This window comes from Monopterus albus, unplaced genomic scaffold (genome assembly GCF_001952655.1).
Source record: "Monopterus albus unplaced genomic scaffold, M_albus_1.0 scaffold236.1, whole genome shotgun sequence".
NCBI classification, from domain to species: Eukaryota; Metazoa; Chordata; class Actinopteri; order Synbranchiformes; family Synbranchidae; genus Monopterus; species Monopterus albus.
Genome location: NW_018128116.1, coordinates 199,824 through 218,392, shown reverse-complemented (window position 1 = coordinate 218,392; position 18,569 = coordinate 199,824). Strand labels below are relative to the sequence as shown.

Here is an 18,569-nt window from a genome sequence, read left to right as displayed (position 1 = left end):
CGACGTGGGCTAATCTGCTTTTGTGAAACGTCTGTGATGATGATTTATGAACATTTACAGTGATGAATGTCTTAGACTGCGTGACATTATCATCATCCCCGATGTCCATCGTCATAGGACTGTTTTTTTTTTAGCTTAAAAGCACGATTCAGAACCTGCCTGGAACATGTTTTATTTTTCTTAAGTATCAAAGTAATGAAGTAGGTGAGTGAACCTCTTAATGGGTGAACTGCTAATAGCTGATTCGACATACTTCCAATCACGGCAAAATGTAAATTATCACCTCACAATGGCTTTGGTGCTATCAATATTAAAAAGGGAAGGTGAAGATTTTATTATAGCACTGATACACTGGACATCTGTCCATCCCAAATGGGGAGTAATTAATACAAGGAAAACAAAACCTTTCAGTTGAAGCTTGATCGTTTATTTTCAGCACAGATTATTTAACAGCTGTGTGTATTCTTGGTTCATAGTATGCAAGCTCAGTCCAATTAAACCATCTCCTGAAGAGAGACAACACTAAACATTTTGGTACAGCAATCCTTAAAACCAAATAAAACATCCAATGGATATTCCCACTCTTGAAAAGGGAGATGTGCTTTGCAAATCAGAATTACAGGCCAACTCTGCTCGTTTGCAGGGTATGAAATCATTCTCTAGTTGTGTGTTTCTTCCCCAGACTCAATTAACACAGCCTCCATCTCCATTCAAAAAAACAAAAACAAAGAGTTGTGGTCAGCCAACAGAACAGTTAGCCATGGGAGAACAGAAGGGGGATATATAGCTACATTAGTGGCATAGCGGAGCTCTCAATATGAGAAAGCTGACACACTGGACTTGATCTCTCGGTTGATACTGTTCGTCATAAAAACTAATTCAGTCTCATTTTCTTCGTTTGATGCAACTTTGTCCTTCTTCGCTCGGTGATGTTGTCATTCTTCTCTTCAGCATAGTTGTGTGTAGAGAGAGTAGCTGTTTGGGTCGGCTTTAGCAGCATTTCTCCTCTGGTCATCAACTCCATGCAATGCTGCCACTGATGCATTTAGTCCTTTTCTGGCACCAGCTTCAGCACTTTGCCAATGGCAATAGTTTTACCTGGTGGAGGAGTGAAATAAAGGTAAGTGAGGGATATTGTGGTGATTCAGGTCTTTTGTTCATATCATTAGAAACATAAATTGAGGTAAACAGAGGCACATTAATTCAACATTTACAGTGCCTATAAAAATTAATCACTCCTTTCAAGTCAGTATTTAGTAGAGCAACAATGTTTGGCTGCAATCACAGCACTGAGTCTGTGTGGATATATTTAATATATATTTTATATTTAGTTTTTTGTAATTTTTTTGTGTTAAAAAAGCCAAATTATATTGATGATAATTCATTTATAAAATCAATAAAAGGGTAAAACATCCAAGGGGGTGAATACTTTTTATAGGCACTGTATTACTTCTGCTAGGTCATTGGTGTCTGAAAGAAAGTTGTGCACACTCCACTGGCTCTTCCTAAGATAAAGCCACTCACACACAGTCATCCACAGTGTGCTTACCTTCGTCTCTCAGTGTGAATCGCCCCATCTGAGGGAAGTCTTTAAAGGTCTCTAAGCAGATGACTCCTGCAGCTCGGAGCCTGGCAATACACACCTGGTCCTGCTTAACAAAACGTGGTCGTGTTTTGCTTTTCTCCCCCGTCTTCTTGTCAACCAGACAGATTAAGGCCTGTGATAAGGATCTCAAGAGTTTAACCTCAGACCAGGAGGGAATCAAGACAAAACCTAATATCATACAATGTTCAGGATCAGAAAACTAGAACAGTAACTTACTGTGATTTGCACTTCTTCAATGCAGGTGTGGATGTGGAGAACTGCGTTGTAACCAGGGCAAATGATTGATTTGTGCTCAATGATCACGATCTGAAATGAAAGGACAAAGGAAGGAAACATGCAAAATAAATGTCAGAATCAGTTGATTTGAAAGTCCCGTTATATTCGAAAACAAAATTCAATAATCACTTTCCATGTTTGCATACATGTTCAAAAACAAGCTCCAAAATGAAAACTTTCCAACCACGTCAGTAGAATCTGTCTTTGATAAATTAGTAGGCAACAGGGACCATGCTGGGCTGAGACCGTCACAGGCCAAATATTTCAATGCTTCATTCTTCATCTTTGTTCCTTCTGTTGTGTCTGTACACTAAACAAGAAATCAAATCACAGTAGCAGTCTGCTGCCTGCCTGCTCAAAGTGGCTGTGTATAAACATCTGGCCTTAAAATGGATCGTTTCATGGTCACCCCACCAACAAAGACCTGTTTGGACAAACCCCAACAATTTGCTGCTGTTATGCCAACCAGCATAAAAACGCACATGCACCAGCAGCAGATGAGAGCAGCAGTAGAGTCAATACAGGAGAAGGTGGTGTTGTTCATCTGTTAAAGGTCTTTTCACACCAAGAGCAACACAAATAAATGATACAAAACAGCACATTTATTGAAGGTGATTGAAAACACCACATGCGATGAGAATATCAAGTGTGAAGTTCTAAAAAGTTGTGCTACAAAAGTCCACATCAAGTGATGTTGACCTGCAGGTTTGAATCTGCTCATTACATAGAGTGGGGTGGGGTGGGGCTGGGGGGGAATCTGATGCATCCTTTAAAAATAAATCAACCAACCTTGGGGCAAAAAAAGATAAATGTGGCTTTTCAATTAGCAATATGCCGTCGTTGATATGCAGAGGTTCACTGACAGAATACTGGTTCAAAGTGTATCACTGATGTGCAAGAAAATCACACACCATTCACTTCTGGTGTATATGGTCCTTTGGCATCAAAATAGAATAATGAGTAGTAATCAAGACGGTAACTGCCTGAAACTTTAACGTAAATGATCTGAGTCAAATTCTTGCCCACAACTAATGACTGAAAGTCAAAGGAGAACAGCAGCATGCAGCAACTTTTGGTCTTTACCTGTGCATCAAAGGTGCGACCAGAGTGGCAGAGGTTGTCAGGGCTACAGAGGATGAAACCAGGCAGGATTTCTTCCTCCTCAATGCCTTTCAGCCTCAACTTCAGATTCTCCCCAGGACTTGCATCATCTGTCTCCACGTCGTCGCTCAGCAGACTCAGCACCTCCACTGTGTGCTGCAACACATATACACAGCTATTTGTAAATGAAACTGAATACATGGCTGGTGCTGGGGGTGAATCTGGACTTCTTTCTGTCAAGTCCACAGCACAATGAATGAATGAATGTACGAATAAGGCCTTGAAGTTAGTTCTAAGCACGTTTAGTGGTCCCACGTGAGACGAAGCAAACTCACCCTGTTCGGCATCATGACCAGCTGCTGGGCTTTACTGATGGATCCAGACTCCAGCTTCCCAAGGATAACTGTGCCCATATCCTTCAAACACATGTGCACACACAGGGACAAAGATCAGAGTAATTCAATTCAACAATCAATCTGAGCTCCACTAGATGATGGACGTTAACTTCATTATCTGGGAAAAGCTAAACAGATTTAAAATGTTCATACATCTTCAGTACAACAAGAACCCTCGTCTTCTTCAGTTTGTTAACCTTTTACTTTAAAACACAGTGAAGAAGGGAACTGCATGGACCACAGTATTTTGACCATTAGACCAAAGTTAGTTTAATGTGTATAAAGAACAGTTGAAACAGTCTGTTGGTACAATAATGGTGACCATTTCTCTCATTGTTAGATCACACTATTGCCCAGTATATCCAAGTCTTCAGACAGAGTACAGGAGCCATCTGACTGGTTCAACGAGTTTTATATTTTAAGCATCATGTCGCTGATTATGTTTGTAAGTAGCAGCCCAGAGCACTAGAAACCAAAACAACTCAAAAGACTCCCACCCAGTTTCACAAGCTATGGCCTGTGGCTTAAGAAAGTCATGGAAGCTTGAAGGAGAATCCAGTAAAAGCTGCTCCTTAATGTAGACACTTTAAAGGAATCATTTAAGATTTAGCAAAACAGGCTTTTTTCCACTCTCATGCTGACAAGCAGCTGAAGATCGATACCACGGTAGCTTGGTGTCGTGACCAGGAGACTGCCAGGTAGCCAGTGGATGCTCAAGGTGGTCACTGTGCCTGACTAAGAAACAGTCCAGCACCACATCTCGTTAAGTCAAAACACCGTAGTGTTTTTATAGGCATGAGCAGCACATTGCACAATACGATTCCCTTCTGCTGACAGTGTAAATATGACTTAATGGCTGAGCGACAGTGAGAATTCAGCAGATAACTGAACCATAACCAGACCAGTTGGGACTACTTGGTTATATAAGTGCTACATAAGCAAGCACAAAGAAAAGAGTACTTAAATAACAGAAGAACAAAAGGATAAAGGATGACAGGTAAATGAAAAGAGAGAGAGGGTGATTAATGTAGGTATAACTGAGCAATGAAAAACAAGTCAATTCCTCCAGCACGGACACTGCCGAACTGTTTCCAACATCTAAGCAAAGACAAGTGCCAAGAGGCTGAAATATCTGAAGGAGGAATGAGCATGCAGAAGCTAGGGTGTGTGCCTGTAAGCCCGTTTGTCATTTTCCAAAAGTGCACAAACTGGAGAGGAGCAAAAAAGATTTTGGCTATGTAAACAAAAACCAAAAGAAATTTAATGTCTACTCATTTGCTGAGGATAATGTAGTGGAGAAGATGAGCTGCTGCAGGTTTGTGGTTGTTCTTCTTTAAGAGAATCTAAGTCATTCAGCTGCTCACCTTGTACTTGTCTACGATAGGTAGTCTGACTGGTCCATCACTGGATCTGGTGAAAATTGGCAAACTGTCCAGGTGGGAAATAAATGGCAAACCCCTGTTTAAAAAAAAAAAAGTCCATTACTATTAAACTATATTGTCCATTACCTCAGTCATTAAATGTCTCACTTGTTCTCCTTCTGTTTCTTCATGAGTGCAGCTAATGTATCCGCTGGTCAAACACGTATGGTTTGCGACAGCCTAACTCTTATTCATGTACATCCTGGCAAAATACCCACGAGTATAAAGTGTGAAGCAGCAAAAGATGTTGTAGCTAGCATTAGGGGAAAAACCAAACTCCATACAAACCAAAGCATCTGACAAGCTCATGAGCTGGAGTTTTAAATGTGTATGACATTAAACACAACCTTAATTTTCTGTTTACAAACCCCCTTATCAGGGTTTTCTCTACCATAGGAACGTTTTGCACTCAGCATCTAAGTGTTTTTACGGAGCACCTAAGCTGATTGAATGGAAAAGCACAGGTGAGTTATATGTGCTGAAAAATAACAAAGGTGACTTGATCTCAAAGTGAAATGCTCTGTAAGCTGGCAACAGCAGCGACCTGTCAGTCATCTTGGACCAATGTCTGTGTGAGTGGCAGCAGCTGACTGGGTATTTCTCTGTACCTTCAACTCAGGATGGTAGTTACAGCCATCGATAAGCTTAGGCTCCACAAAGAATATGTGAAGCAGGCTGTAACCTTGTTGGTCAGTAATTCTTGTGAATGGTAACAATAAAGATAGAAGAATGTGCCTAAATAAAAGTGCCTAAGGTATCTGTTAACCGAGGGAAACCGCTGTATGAGCCTTTCTATTCTCTGTGCAAAGAGCAAGATGAGAAAGAGACTGAGACCTGGCCTGATTGAATGTAGTGTCAAAAGAAGAATAAGCACGTGCTAATGGCAATGTGCTCAAGTAGTTTCTATAGTAGACAGCTGTAAGCTTTCAGGGAAACAACGTGTTGCGTTTTAAAAGCAGGTGCAGAAGATGTAGTCAGAACAGTCCTCTGATTACTGTAAATACAATACAGCGTCTAAAATATGCCGCCCACACACTGTACTCCCACTGAAACACACTCATGGAGCTGACTTACGTGTACCAGGGGCATTCAGATACAGGGTCCTTGAGGTTGGCACCTGTGAGTCCGGAGCAAGGCATGAAGTGGATGTCCTTCTTGGGGTTGAAGCCCACCTTCTTCAGAAACGGCAAAAGCTTCTCCTTACACTCCTCATACCTGTGGCAAGTTAACAAAAACGTGATATTACGGACTAAAACACCAAATAAGTAACATCACTGATTTGCCACATTAAAACTACCAGTCTTGTACAAGTATCCAGCGTTTCTCCAAACAATTCTATGTTTAGTGCAATTGACATAAACACAAATCTTTTCTCCCTGCTTACCTTTCTAGGCTCCAGTTGACAGTGGGGTCATCCATCTTGTTGATCAGGACAATGAGATGCTTGACTCCTGCCGTTTTAGCCAACATGGCGTGTTCCCTGGTCTGTCCCCCCTTCTCAAAGCCAGTCTCAAACTCTCCCTTTCTTGCAGAAATCACCTGATTACAAACCAATAAACAGGGCAAAGTCATTCCATTGTTTGGCGACAAACATTTAGTAGAATGGTTTGCTTTACATAAATCCTGCAAATGTATTTAGAAGATATATGATAAAGATGGACAGTGGATGATTATGATCCAGTGGTGATGTGAGGAGGTTCCAAGGATGTTTCTATACTCTTCTCCTTTGGACGAAACACCTCACAAGTTGAAGAGTTTACAATTAAATGTACAGAGTATATTTCTAAAAAAAATATCTGACTTCCAAGAATCTCTGTGTGGGCTAGTTACAGTTGGCTGCATGTCCATCTCACCAGGACCGCCAGGTCAGCTTGTGATGCTCCACCAATCATGTTGGGTACAAAACTCTTGTGTCCGGGGGCGTCGAGGATGGTAAAGTGTTTCTTTTCAGTCTCGAAGTAAGCTCTCCCGACCTCCACCGTCTTCCCTTTGTCTCTCTCTTCCTGATTTGTGTCCAGAGCCCACGACAGATACCTGCATCAGCAATATTTATTGTTAACAAAACAGTTCAAGCTAACAGACAAATCTGCTGAAATCACATCTAATTCCACACTGATTAGCTGCTTAACAACTTAAGAATCTTAGAAACAATGCAAGCCTTTCTCACCATGTCTCCCTGTTCTTTTCTTTCGCTTCTCTTTCATATTTTTCCAGGGTTCGCTTGTCCACCATTCCAGTCAAGTACCTAGCAAGGAAAGCACAAAGACAGGAACAGTTGGCAAAATATCAGCCATGCAAGGCATACTATACTTATGTTGCTTGTGAAACTCAAGCCTAAAATGAAAAATACTGTTGTGCAAACGACAACCTGTTAAGTGTCACTGGCAGCCGTAGTGGCACCGCTTTTCTAAATACTGCAGCTGTGAAAGCTTATGCAATTCAATGCATGAAGTCTGTTTTTCAGAATGCAGTTTCAGTTTTCTATGCAATTTAATGGCAGATGATACCATAATGGAACATGATACCATATTTAAAATAGGTTGAGCCCCTCGGCACTGGGATCAGGCAACAGAATATGAAAAAGAAACCACTCACATGATCTGTCCTCCAATAGTTGATTTGCCAGCATCTGACACACACACACAAAATAAAACAAGAAGGAATCATATAAGATGAATAAAACTTTCTAAAATGTTTCTCCGATCAAATAATGTAAATATACAGACACGTAAACAAGACGCACCCACGTGGCCGATGAAGACCACATTCACATGTTCTTTCTTGGGGGCGTCCGGTGGTACCGGAGTCACTTTGGGTATGGGCATCTCTTCCTCTTCTTCCTCCATCATCTCCTCATCCTCCTTCCTTGTGGCACCCTCCTCGCATCTTCCTCCGGCCCCCAGGTCCTCCTCTCCTCCGCCTCCTCCATCTCCTCCCGGCTCCTCCTTCTGCTCCCATGTCTCTTCCTCTGTGGTCATGTCTGCCTCAGTGCCTCCGTTCTCGACTGGGGCTGGAATCATACACAGTTACTGCAGCTGTAACATCTGGACACTGAAGACAACCTACAACTTGGCAAGAGGAGGAACAGCTGGAATGGAACCCTGCAGACACCACGACTGATTCTCAATCCTGGACTTCACTCAAGCTGTTAAGTTTCAGTCACTGTTTTACCACATTTGTACAAAATGTTGGACTGAGATCCCTCATGCACACTTCACACTTACAGAAGACAAAACCACACTGACTCATATTCATCCCATTCATCTGTATCGCCTAAACCACAGCCATTCACATGCTTGGGTTCCTTTGTGTGATATTACTGCTTATTATAAAGGTCTAGTTAGGTCATTTTATTTTACTCTACTTTATCTTGATTGCACAAACCTCGTTTTAAGATTGCTGCTACACATGCAGAAGTACAATAAAGTTCAACATTTTTTCCTTACTATGAAATAACTAACTTTTGCTATCACAACAGCTGCATGTGTCTTCTTTGGTTTTCTATCCTTGTAGGACTCGCTATCACAACAGCTGCATGTGTCTTCTATCCTTGTAGGACTTGGAAGAACTTTATTTCATTTTTAAAATCGCAATGACAGCAAAAATAACAACATTTATATTCTAGGATGCCTGCTACTATTTCAAGTACCTTAAATCTACATATACTGTAAGATTAAACAATCACTGCCATGTTCCATCTAGTAATAGAGTTCAATCTGTAACAGGAGTGTCCTGAGCATTGCAGAAGCAGCATCTTCTCATGGCAACACACAAATAAGCCTCCCATTTCCACATCTTCTCATGGCAACACACAAATAAGCAATATGAACTAATATGAAATTATGCAGCCTAGCAGTCATGTACAATGACAATCTTCTTTTCAACCCTTGTTGTTTATAATTGGCCTGCGAGAAAGTGCTACAGGCGACTCAATGCATTTGCGCCTCATCACACTGTAATTATGCTTTGTCTTTCAGATGTGTTCAGAGGAATATTAAGGGGCAAGTATTAGAACAAGCATCATAATAAACATGTCTGCAGAAAATCTGAATAGAAAATGTTTGTCTGGAATCATCATAATAAACATGTCTGCAGAAAATGTTTGTCTAGAACACACCAACTGTCTCTCTCATATACATTATATTGTATACCACATCTGATCATTTTATTTTGTCTACTTATGTCACTCATGCTGCGGCAGTGCTCACCCTCTCTGTTAAAAACAAAAACACCACTGTGGCTAGTGGCACACATGTGAATGAACGTGACAGAGACTAATTAAAATCAACCAGCAACCAAAGACACTCCAATTACTCTGACACAGAGCAGGCCAGGGTCCTGCCCATGCAGCTCATGACACACATGGCAGTGCGTGGGAATGAAACATCTATTTCAGGAAGAGACATGTGAGCTTGCATCATTTTATATGTAAGCCCGTGCATGTGGGTTTACCATTGCCACCAATTCAAATAAGGTCCCGTAAGTTACGTTACAATGAGGGGATCAAAAATCAGCACCCACGCGTTAGTCTGCACGACGTCTGACATGAATTTTCAAAATCTGAGCCTGCGACCACTTGTCCCGTGGAAACAACCTACCGGGCAGCCAGAGCTGTAATGTAATAACCTGAACCTGTCGTGCCTGGAGTACGCAGTAGATACATACCGGCTGTTTCTGCCACCTCCATGCTGGCAACTGGATCGGAGGTACCTTTGAGGAGACACAAAAAGGATTTCAAATTGGCATAAATATTTATTAGACAGGGGTGGTCACGTTTTACTCTTTGTTGTGACTGTTACTGTGTTATAAGTCAGCATTTGTACTATTACAGCACATAGCTAATACTCAAGCCGACTTGTTGATTAGTTGGTGGAAAGGCAATCAGTGAGGCACACGCTGTACTGGACACGGCGAGTTGCAGAGCGGAAGGCTAACTTAGCTGGGTTAGCATGCATGCTAGCAAGTTAGGCTAACTTCCAGCCGGCTGCCTGGCATTGACCTACCGTCCGAAGCCGGCATTTCCACGGCGCTGGTTTGAAGAAAACTCGGTACAAACACCGGGGCGTTAACGTTGGGAACAAATGGTTTGGCGTTGACGTTAAGGGCGGCGAAGGCGGTCTGGAGCCCGGCCGCGGCAGCTGGGGCCTCGGCATCCTCCTCCAGCTCCCACGAATCCGGGGCTGTGTCACTCGGGTCCATCGCTGCTTTCTCCTGAGTTGACAGTCTTTACACAGCCGACAAATGTGGACGCTTTATACGGTTCCGTTAAAACGCGTTTAGTAGCTTGTGTGTTTTAGACTCTTAGCAGCACGTTTGGTGAAGTTCCCATCGCTTTGTTAAGCCTCGCTTTGGCAAGCATATGGATCCTGTAGCCGACGAGAAGGAGTCTACAGCTGCTGCACGTCTTGCAAACCCCGCTAGAGGCCAGTAGTGCTACGTCTTCCTCCTCTTGTTCTTTGGCGTTTATTGGCAGTTAGCATCCAACACGTTGCATTACTGCCATCTTCTGGTGTCTTTGACCTACTACATCTCCATCCCGTTAAATTTTATTAATCACTCCACTGTTTGACCCTGAACTTATTAGCATCTGGAGAAATCCCATTGGCTTTTTGTGAGGGAACCAGGGTGATGTTACCTTCTGGGCTGGCCTACAAAAATACATCATCCTTGCAATTTAAAAACTGAGCTAGCTCAGTGTCACCAGATTAAACTATACACAAGAGACAACAAGCTGTTTTATTTTTGTTTATTTTAAAGTCTCAGAACCAGAAAATACCACAGTCACATAGAAATAGAATAAATACATCAAATGGTGCAAAAATTGTCAGCATAACCACTAGACGTTATGCAAAGTTATAGTAATAAACAATTGCATCCATTACAAATACTTTTAAACTGACTGGAACAGGAAACTGTGCTAACATCTCTCTCTTCTTTCCATCTTTCACTCTTTGGCATCAGTGACTCCTCCTCCAGAGATGGCAAAAGTGGCCTCATTTTCAGGCATGTCAGGACTACACAAAAACAGGAAAAAAGAGATGCATGAGTAGTGAAAATGTGACTGAGAGTTGAAGTGATACATGCAGTCATACATGAATCCCAAACATCTCACTAGTCTGATGCCAGATTCCTGTTCTCAAAAATCTAAGCAGATTAGCCACAAACCTTACACAAGTTAATTTTGAGAAATTATACATTAGACACAGCTTCTCCTGTTACTTACCATTAAATGAATGCACTATAAGTCCTATATTATGCATTGTAAGCTTACTTTTTTATCAAATCGCTCACCAAAGTTGTATTTTAAAATATGTCTTCATATCTTTATGCATGTAGGCCTATGTTTTTGGAGAGCAGGTACAAACATGGGCATATCTTAAAAAGAAAGTGTTTAGTATTCAGAAGATACATTTGGGGTGGAATTTTGCTTTAGAACATACAAAAAACAAGGTTTTGTTTTCAGGCCTTGAGCATTTGAAAAAATCTAAATAACATGATAGGTATAAGACCTTGTTCTGATAAAACAGCATCCCTGTAGGAGAGGAACATCAAATGTTATGTAATGTCTAGTTGATGTCTGTCTCATCTGACTACATGGAAACGTCAAGTAAAACTTCAGCTGTCATTTTCAGAAAGAAGTTTTTAAAATAAATTTAAATGGAGAAAACTCACTAATTGCTTTGTCAACAGTTTAGATACTAATGTGTTATTATGATTCACTGAATTGAAACTGGGGAGGAGGCCCCGGGGAAGACCCAGGACACGCTGGAGGGACTATGTCTCTCGGCTGGCCTGGGAACGCCTTGGCATTCCCCCGGAGGAGCTGGAGGAAGTGTCTGGAGAGAGGGAGGTCTGGGCATCTTTGCTTAGACTGCTGCCCCCGCGACCCGGCCCCGGATAAGCGGAAGAAAATGGATGGATGGATGAATTGAAACTGAATAATAATTATAATGAAAAGACTGATAAAACTCAACCTAACCTTCTCTGAATTTAGGTAAAACAATATTAAAACCTTTTAATGAGTTTTCACTGACACTGAAATGCCACTAAATCTGCCAAATACCTGTCAAATATCTTAGCAATTCTCATCTCACCACGCCCCTTCCTCAAGCTGATGCGCGTGGTGGAGGCGTGGGCTAGGATGTGCCCCCCTATGGGCTTCTTAGGATCAGCCTGAAACCTAATGAAGAAGTAAAATGTTCTTATCAAAGTTCAGACAATGTTGCTCCAAAGGTTTTACCATATTATAGCACAAAGCTTGTCCTATTTATTCAGAATGACAGGATTTCTTACGTCATTCCCGCACCGGGATCAGCTGTCATTTGATTGGTGATGAACACAGCTACATTGTACTCTAAGGTAAACATAAATGAAAGCCAATAAGATACACTGGCATTAGAAGGAACATTATTCATTTATACCTTATGTATGCTTTAAGTTATCAACTGAGAAACACAGAGGCTGAATTAGTCGATAAACAACAACACTGCTTTTTTGCAGACATTTCTGTACATCTTAGATGAGATATGGCTGATATTTTTGTGGCATTTACAAAAATGCATGGCTCAGACCTTCAGAGATCTTTTGCAGCCTGGAGAGCATTTGGGCCAGTTTCTGCTGCCGCTCAGCCAGCTCTCCTCGACCAGAGAAGTCCACTCTGAACAGAGCCATGATGGAGTCGATGATCTGACGCCAAGGAGGAGCAGACAAGGAGAATGAAAGGTTGGAAGCTGGAAATCACTGCTTTTGGAAATCATACCTGTTGCTGATCACAATCACTTAAAAAAACAAACACACCAGGATAAATTCACTATAAACCTTCAGTTTCACATTGAGTTTATCCTTTTTTTCCTCACCAACAATTTGAAGACTCCTCCTTCCTCATGGAATTTAGCTGCTACAAAGTCCAACAGCTCCATCTGGTGTTCACCTGAAGAGTGAGCATGACATAACTTAAACTACTGGTTCAAATACAAACTGCCCTGTCTTTGCATCAAATTTGGATCAAATGTATCAAAGTTTTCTGGTCTAAATGAGCTATTTGTTCGCACTGGTATAGGCCCGTGCGTAAAGCACGTTGTCCAGCACAGCATCATGGTCCACATTAAACCTGTCAGCGATGTCTCTCAGTCTGTCTGGACGACTGGAACCAAACAGGTGCAAGTCAAGGATAATGTGAAACAGAATAACAAGAAGAAAGCACACTGATAGGCACATGGGAAGACATTGTATAATCATATTATGCCACCTGCTGAAAAAAATGTCTCCAATGTATGACGTCATGTATGGGACAATCTGTAGACCATGGTTGTGTAACCAAGGTTCTTACTGGGACAACAAATACAACAATACTTCATGAAAGTCTGAGGTTTAAATGTTATGCAGTTGGTCCAGTTGGTCCTCCTCCATGTGAGGATACAAGGTGTGCTCTGTGTCAATGAAGATAACTTTCCCGCCTGAGTATCCATCCTCGCCTGGCAGTTGAGCAGTGACTGGGTAAAAAAAACAAGTGTTTTATTCAATGTATATGATTTGTACAATGATGTTTTATTAACCACATTAGAGCAGACATTTTTAAAAATGACTCATAACTCACCACAAAGTGTGTGAGACAGCTGGGTTTTCCCTGTGCGGAACTCTGATGAAAAAATGCAGGGATCTTTGAACAAGTGCAGCTAACTGAGTGACATTTGATGAATTTACCACTAGGCTCCTCACCTCCAAAGGCCTCTGTGATAGCCATGCTCTCTATACCTCCACCCAACAGTTTGCTGCAGAGATCAGATTTATAGGGATATGTAAACAGACACACTATCAAAAAAACTATTTATTTTATTTTCAACCATCAAGTGCCTGCTGGTAAATATCAAAATGCCCAAGTTTCACAACTTCATGAGCTGAATACATATTACAGTATAATTGAACCTTCAAACAACAATTTTTAAGTCCCAGTACATCTTGTACAGCCTAATAATAGGCAAGAAGCTATTGGATATAACATGCTCTTACAGTATCAGTATTACATGACTATGTGTTCAGCAGTGCAACTCATACAGTCTGCATGGTATCAATATAAACAGTAAATCTTAACTCAAACTCCTGGCTCCCAGTTGTGATGTGAAACACTTGCTTCCTCTTCGCACTGTACTCAAAGGCTGTCTGGAAACCGACATTCTATAATGTACATAAAATGATATTATATTTGCAAATTATTTTGTTAATATCAGTTTTAAACTGGTCCTAATTGGAAAAAATAGCAAAGGTTGATGTATTCTCAGTAGAAAAACCTTTGGTACCAGTATTTTCCCTGCAGCTTCCTTGATTTTTTCCACTTTTGCTTCTGACAGGCCCTTGATATTGCATAATGCTTTGCGTGTAGTCATCTGAATCCCTTTCACAGTGCAGATACCCACTGACTTCATCTTTTTGATGTCTGCCATATTCTGTGCTTACAGGTGGGGAGGGACAGAGATGATCACATACACAGCTGACTTTTGATTTGATGAGACATCATGGAGCATGTTTCAGCCCCGGTGTTTACTCACAATGCCATGCTTCTGCAGGAGGTCAATGTCTTGGAAGAAGGATTCCTGTTAAGGTTGGAGAAAAACTTACTGTGATTGTTGCTGAAGAATAAACTTGAGTATTGAAGAGACTACTGCTGTTTTTGTGTCATCTCCAAATGCTTGTGTGATTGTATTTTTTTTATATTGTGAATAAATTATGAATTTGGGTAATGTAGGTTCTCAGCTGTGGCAGTTTCATATAACAGTCTGAAACTTATTGTATTATGTGACATAAATTGAAGTGAACCTTAACTAACCACTGAAGGCCACTGTTAGCTAGTAAGCTGGCTGAACAGCAAAGACAAATATTATTTGAAATAACATATCTCACCTCATCATCATGGAAACTAGCGTCATCTTCAACAACCTGATCCTCAGCAGCTTTCATTTTCACTATAGTATCCCTATTTTCCTGGATCAGTTAGCCTTTAGCCAACCTTAACTAAGTTAGCTAGCTTATGTTAAGCTTTCTAAATGAACTGAAAGCTGTTCGCTTACTCGAATTTTTCGCCAACTCACAAGACAAAGAAATATTCAGTAATATTAACTTGTGGCAGAAAAGCTAAGGTTAGCTCCCCTGTTGTTCTTTAGCCAAACAAGTTGCTTTCGTCAACTGGCGGGAATTTCTGACCTAAGACGTATTCATGTACATCTGGAAATTATAATTTTATCCTGAACGAACATAACATGACTAAGCGTCAATCTCAAATACTTTTTGCTTTAGCCAAGATGGCGCACTTCAGTACGCGAATGAACATTTATGATCCATAATATGATCTGGAACAGGTTTGAACTTCCATAAAAGGTGTGACGTAACAACGTTACTGCACCAGCAGGTGGCGGTAACGCACCTTAGGTTGGCCTGCAAACCGCCAATAAACGTCATAAGAAGAAGAACTTGTTACTGCTGGGAGCTAAATTGCCCTTACAAAGGACACCCTGAAGACCAGAAGTTGAAAAGGAGCACTGAAAGCAGTATTTTACGCATGTATTTAAAAAATGTACGTGAAAAGATATTCTTTATTTTCTGGATCTGAATTTGTGGTGTGATGTAAAAATGACCATAATAAACTTCACCATCACATCTACATTAATGGGCCTTTTACACTGCAGGTATGGTCACATCTTATTAATACCATGAATTATGGCTGTATAACATTTATATGCTCTTGTTACATCTCTATACTCATAACCATGAATTAGTTGCACCTTCCTGCTATTAGAAGTAAAATATATATGAAAAATACAGGGCATTTTAATTGATTTTCAGCCAAACTTTGCTGTTTGTAAAGAAAATAATATTAAATTCAATATGAGACATTACTTTGACATGCATTTGCTTACTTGTTGACATTTTTCATGCAATTTATTCTGGTCATTTCTCTTTAATGGCTTATGTGCAGTTAAGTAACTGGTCAAATACAGCTGAACAAACCTGCTAACAGAAAACAGCTCTTCAGTTTGATTTGCTATTTTAATTACCACAGTCATTATGATTACAAAAAACAACATGGGAGAGATTTAAGACTGAAAACTGTTGCATGGATGACAGAAAACAAAACATTCCAAGACAGGACTTGTCAGGGCAATTATGAGACATTTACCATCAAACCTTTATCAACCAACACAACTGCATTTACCCAAAAACTTACATCTCCTGTCCTTAAGGACAATAAAATGTTGCATTTCACATACCACCAATGAAAAGGAAAATCTCTCAATAACTGTACAGCATGAAATCTGGTGTTACTTCCTTATACAACCTATTGTTTAAAATCAGAAAAATACAATAAAACCATTAATCGCACCTATTCTGAAGTGAGAGGCATTGCACTTTGTGAACTGTGACAAATGCACATACATGCACTGCATAAAAAAGGATGCAATTTACTGTTCAACTTCAAAAAGGCATTCAGTAGATGACATTCCTATCATTTAATATTGTCTACGATATGCTACACTTGTCACAATTCACACTCCCCTGTATTCTCCACATACAAGTGGAAGAAACAAGTGCATGATGATGGACAAGACTGTGAACAAAAAAAAGTATATTAACATTTTCAGACTGAGCTGCACAATTGGTAACCCTCCAGACCTTTTTTTTCCCATTTATCTACCTGTACCTGTTTTCCCCTAAAGAACACATTTACACTGAGATAATGGTTTATTTTAAAAAGGAAAAAAGAAAGAAAACTGAAACACTTCTTTTGGACATCAGCCTCTGCATTATGTTGGAGTTAGGGGAGAGAGTAGAGGTGTCAAACATGCATCACATCCACTTGATTAGGCCTAATGTTGTTTTTTTTTAAACCACAGTCCTTTGGACTTCTACATAGTCTCTCTGTCTCTCCTTGCGATTGGCCCTGCTCTATTGCTAGCAGCAGATTTCACAGGTTCATGTTGGCCCTTCCTGTCACTCACATCTTGCCGGGTGCTGTGGGCATCATGCTTGGCATCCCACCAGATATTCCAGTGTTGGGCCCCAACAGGATCTAGAAGGGAAACACTCAATTATTAAGTTTATCTGTGTACTTTTATATGCAGGGCTTTTTCATTACAATGTATCATTTCTGTTCATAATGCATCCACCCCCTTAGCCCATATCAGTAATCACTTACCCACAGCAGTAAAACCATGTTTTGTGGTTGTTCACCTGAACCATCTCTTGTGCCTCTGCTCTCTCAGCTTTTACTTAAAGCACATACACACAAACACTCACCTGTCTCTGCTGTTGTATCTGCTGCTGCTCCATCTGTAGTCTCTCTGTCTCAAACACCACAGGCAGCACCAGGATCATGAAAGAGGTAGTACCGACCCAAAGTGCAGCGCGAGAAAAACTGAAACAAGTTAGCGTCTTTAGTCACTGATGTACTAAGATCTGTCATTCCCTGGTACAAATAAATATACTCTATGAAATGGCACTAGCAGAATCAATAATGTGCAACCATTTGGAAGTGGTGTCTCTCTCAAGAATGCAAGGCAAGATGGATGATACTGTGACAAAATCCAATTAAGAATGAGCAATAATCTGTACAATCATGGGAACCAGACTGTAAGAACTCAGGCAAAGATAGGCTGAGAGCAAAACATGCAACAGATATACCTATAGAACTTCTTGACCAGTGAGACAGAATATTGTGCTGAAACCTCAGCAGCTATGCGAACTGTGTCAGGAAACATCTCTGTCAGGCCCCACAGCCTCTCCGTCAGTGTTTCATCCATCTTAAGAAAACAAATACAAGCAATATGCACAAATCCTTATAACAATCAGGCTGGGAGTTAGCAATCAAGCAACATATCTCCTGACAACAGGCAAAAATAGACATCAATTTAGCACGTACAATTTTAATAAATACAACTTTTCTATCGAAGTTTACCAAGTCAGTCTGCTTAATGTTAACTGCAATGGGTTTTCAATTGATCAAAGTAATGACAATCATGAAATTAACTGTTACTTGCAATAACTAATACTACTAACTACTTCATTTTGTATGCGTGCCACGGTCTACAAACTCATACAAGTTTGCCGAAGTTAAACAGCTGGGCTAGCTAAAGTAGCTTGCTAACTGTCAGCTTTGGTGCAACCATGTTAGCTGGCTCGCAAAAAACTGCAAGCTAGAAACAAAAGACTGCGACTCTGTATCGATGTTTATTCTCATCCACATGTCTGAAGTCGCCATGAATGATTAAAAACATACGTCTTCATCCTCATCGTCATCAATCTCATCCTCGAGGGGCCGAGTAGACGTCGGGCCCGCAGCAGGGGAAAGCTCCTCGATTGCAGCCATGCTCCTCTGCCGGGTTCAATCAGCTGCGTGCGCGGCGAACAAGTCGCTAGAAAACACAGTAAAGCCGACTGTCCGTTTAGAGTGTTTCTGATGATTTCCCACCGACTTTCAGTAAAGCTAATGCGGGTTAGGGAGCATGCATCTGGGTAACGACTGAGGTCAAAGTAAGAAAACGTGAAAACCGCCAGGCACCGGAAATCGGGATGACGACACAGGGGTCAGTTTATATTTCACCAAAAAATTAAACAGCGCCACCTATCGTATAGACTGTCTAATATCGGTTCGTGTACTCAAAAAGTGCCTGGCTGGCTGAAAATACTTGTGCTTATTGTGAACTCCAGGGCTCCTGAACATCTTATTTAAGGTCTAAGCATAACCTCAATTTTTTATAACTATTAAAGATATTAATATTT

At 40.8% G+C, this 18,569-nt stretch overlaps 3 protein-coding genes across 3 annotated transcripts; all 3 read right to left on the bottom strand.

Moving 5' to 3' along the window:
* Window positions 1-405: 405 nt before the first annotated feature.
* On the bottom strand, window positions 406-10,216 carry gspt1 (G1 to S phase transition 1). Its single transcript, XM_020620368.1, has 14 exons — window positions 9,803-10,216; window positions 9,465-9,509; window positions 7,543-7,809; window positions 7,395-7,428; window positions 6,967-7,044; window positions 6,653-6,833; window positions 6,184-6,338; window positions 5,874-6,014; window positions 4,743-4,836; window positions 3,319-3,399; window positions 2,966-3,139; window positions 1,823-1,912; window positions 1,550-1,718; window positions 406-1,098 (listed from the first exon to the last, which is right to left on the bottom strand). The coding sequence occupies exons 1-14, from the start codon at window positions 9,996-9,998 to the stop codon at window positions 1,046-1,048; spliced, it is 1,758 nt and encodes a 585-aa protein (XP_020476024.1). The 5' UTR covers window positions 9,999-10,216; the 3' UTR covers window positions 406-1,045.
* Window positions 10,091-15,183, bottom strand: dmc1 (DNA meiotic recombinase 1). Its single transcript, XM_020620369.1, has 13 exons — window positions 14,697-15,183; window positions 14,345-14,389; window positions 14,096-14,242; window positions 13,891-13,973; window positions 13,518-13,570; window positions 13,396-13,437; window positions 13,219-13,291; window positions 12,851-12,942; window positions 12,656-12,729; window positions 12,371-12,485; window positions 12,093-12,153; window positions 11,863-11,979; window positions 10,091-10,813 (listed from the first exon to the last, which is right to left on the bottom strand). Exons 1-13 carry the CDS (start codon window positions 14,751-14,753, stop codon window positions 10,744-10,746), a joined length of 1,029 nt encoding a protein of 342 aa, XP_020476025.1. The 5' UTR covers window positions 14,754-15,183; the 3' UTR covers window positions 10,091-10,743.
* A 513-nt stretch (window positions 15,184-15,696) lies between these two features.
* On the bottom strand, window positions 15,697-18,367 carry tomm22 (translocase of outer mitochondrial membrane 22 homolog (yeast)). Its single transcript, XM_020620390.1, has 4 exons — window positions 18,067-18,367; window positions 17,472-17,590; window positions 17,088-17,205; window positions 15,697-16,860 (listed from the first exon to the last, which is right to left on the bottom strand). The coding sequence occupies exons 1-4, from the start codon at window positions 18,154-18,156 to the stop codon at window positions 16,786-16,788; spliced, it is 402 nt and encodes a 133-aa protein (XP_020476046.1). The 5' UTR covers window positions 18,157-18,367; the 3' UTR covers window positions 15,697-16,785.
* Between the last annotated feature and the right edge of the window lie 202 nt (window positions 18,368-18,569).

Bases quoted from the DNA above. Each gene is read 5' to 3' on its own strand.
- dmc1 (XM_020620369.1), bottom strand. From the start codon at position 14,753: ATGAAAGCTGCTGAGGATCAGGTTGTTGAAGATGACGCTAGTTTCCAT. The intron at 14,390-14,696 runs GTGAGATATGTT...CAACCTTAACAG, and splicing joins CTAGTTTCCATGATGATGAG to GAATCCTTCTTCCAAGACAT. The intron at 12,943-13,218 runs GTATCCTCACAT...GTTTGGTTCCAG, and splicing joins ATTGACACAGAGCACACCTT to TCGTCCAGACAGACTGAGAG.
- tomm22 (XM_020620390.1), bottom strand. From the start codon at position 18,156: ATGGCTGCAATCGAGGAGCTTTCCCCTGCTGCGGGCCCGACGTCTACT. The intron at 17,591-18,066 runs GTATGTTTTTAA...TGTTTTCTTAAG, and splicing joins ATGACGATGAGGATGAAGAC to ATGGATGAAACACTGACGGA. The intron at 16,861-17,087 runs GTGAGTGTTTGT...TTTCCCTTCTAG, and splicing joins AGATACAACAGCAGAGACAG to ATCCTGTTGGGGCCCAACAC.
- gspt1 (XM_020620368.1), bottom strand. From the start codon at position 9,998: ATGGACCCGAGTGACACAGCCCCGGATTCGTGGGAGCTGGAGGAGGAT. The intron at 6,339-6,652 runs GTGAGATGGACA...GTTTGTAATCAG, and splicing joins AAGCTGACCTGGCGGTCCTG to GTGATTTCTGCAAGAAAGGG. The intron at 3,140-3,318 runs GTGAGTTTGCTT...TATGTGTTGCAG, and splicing joins TGGTCATGATGCCGAACAGG to CACACAGTGGAGGTGCTGAG.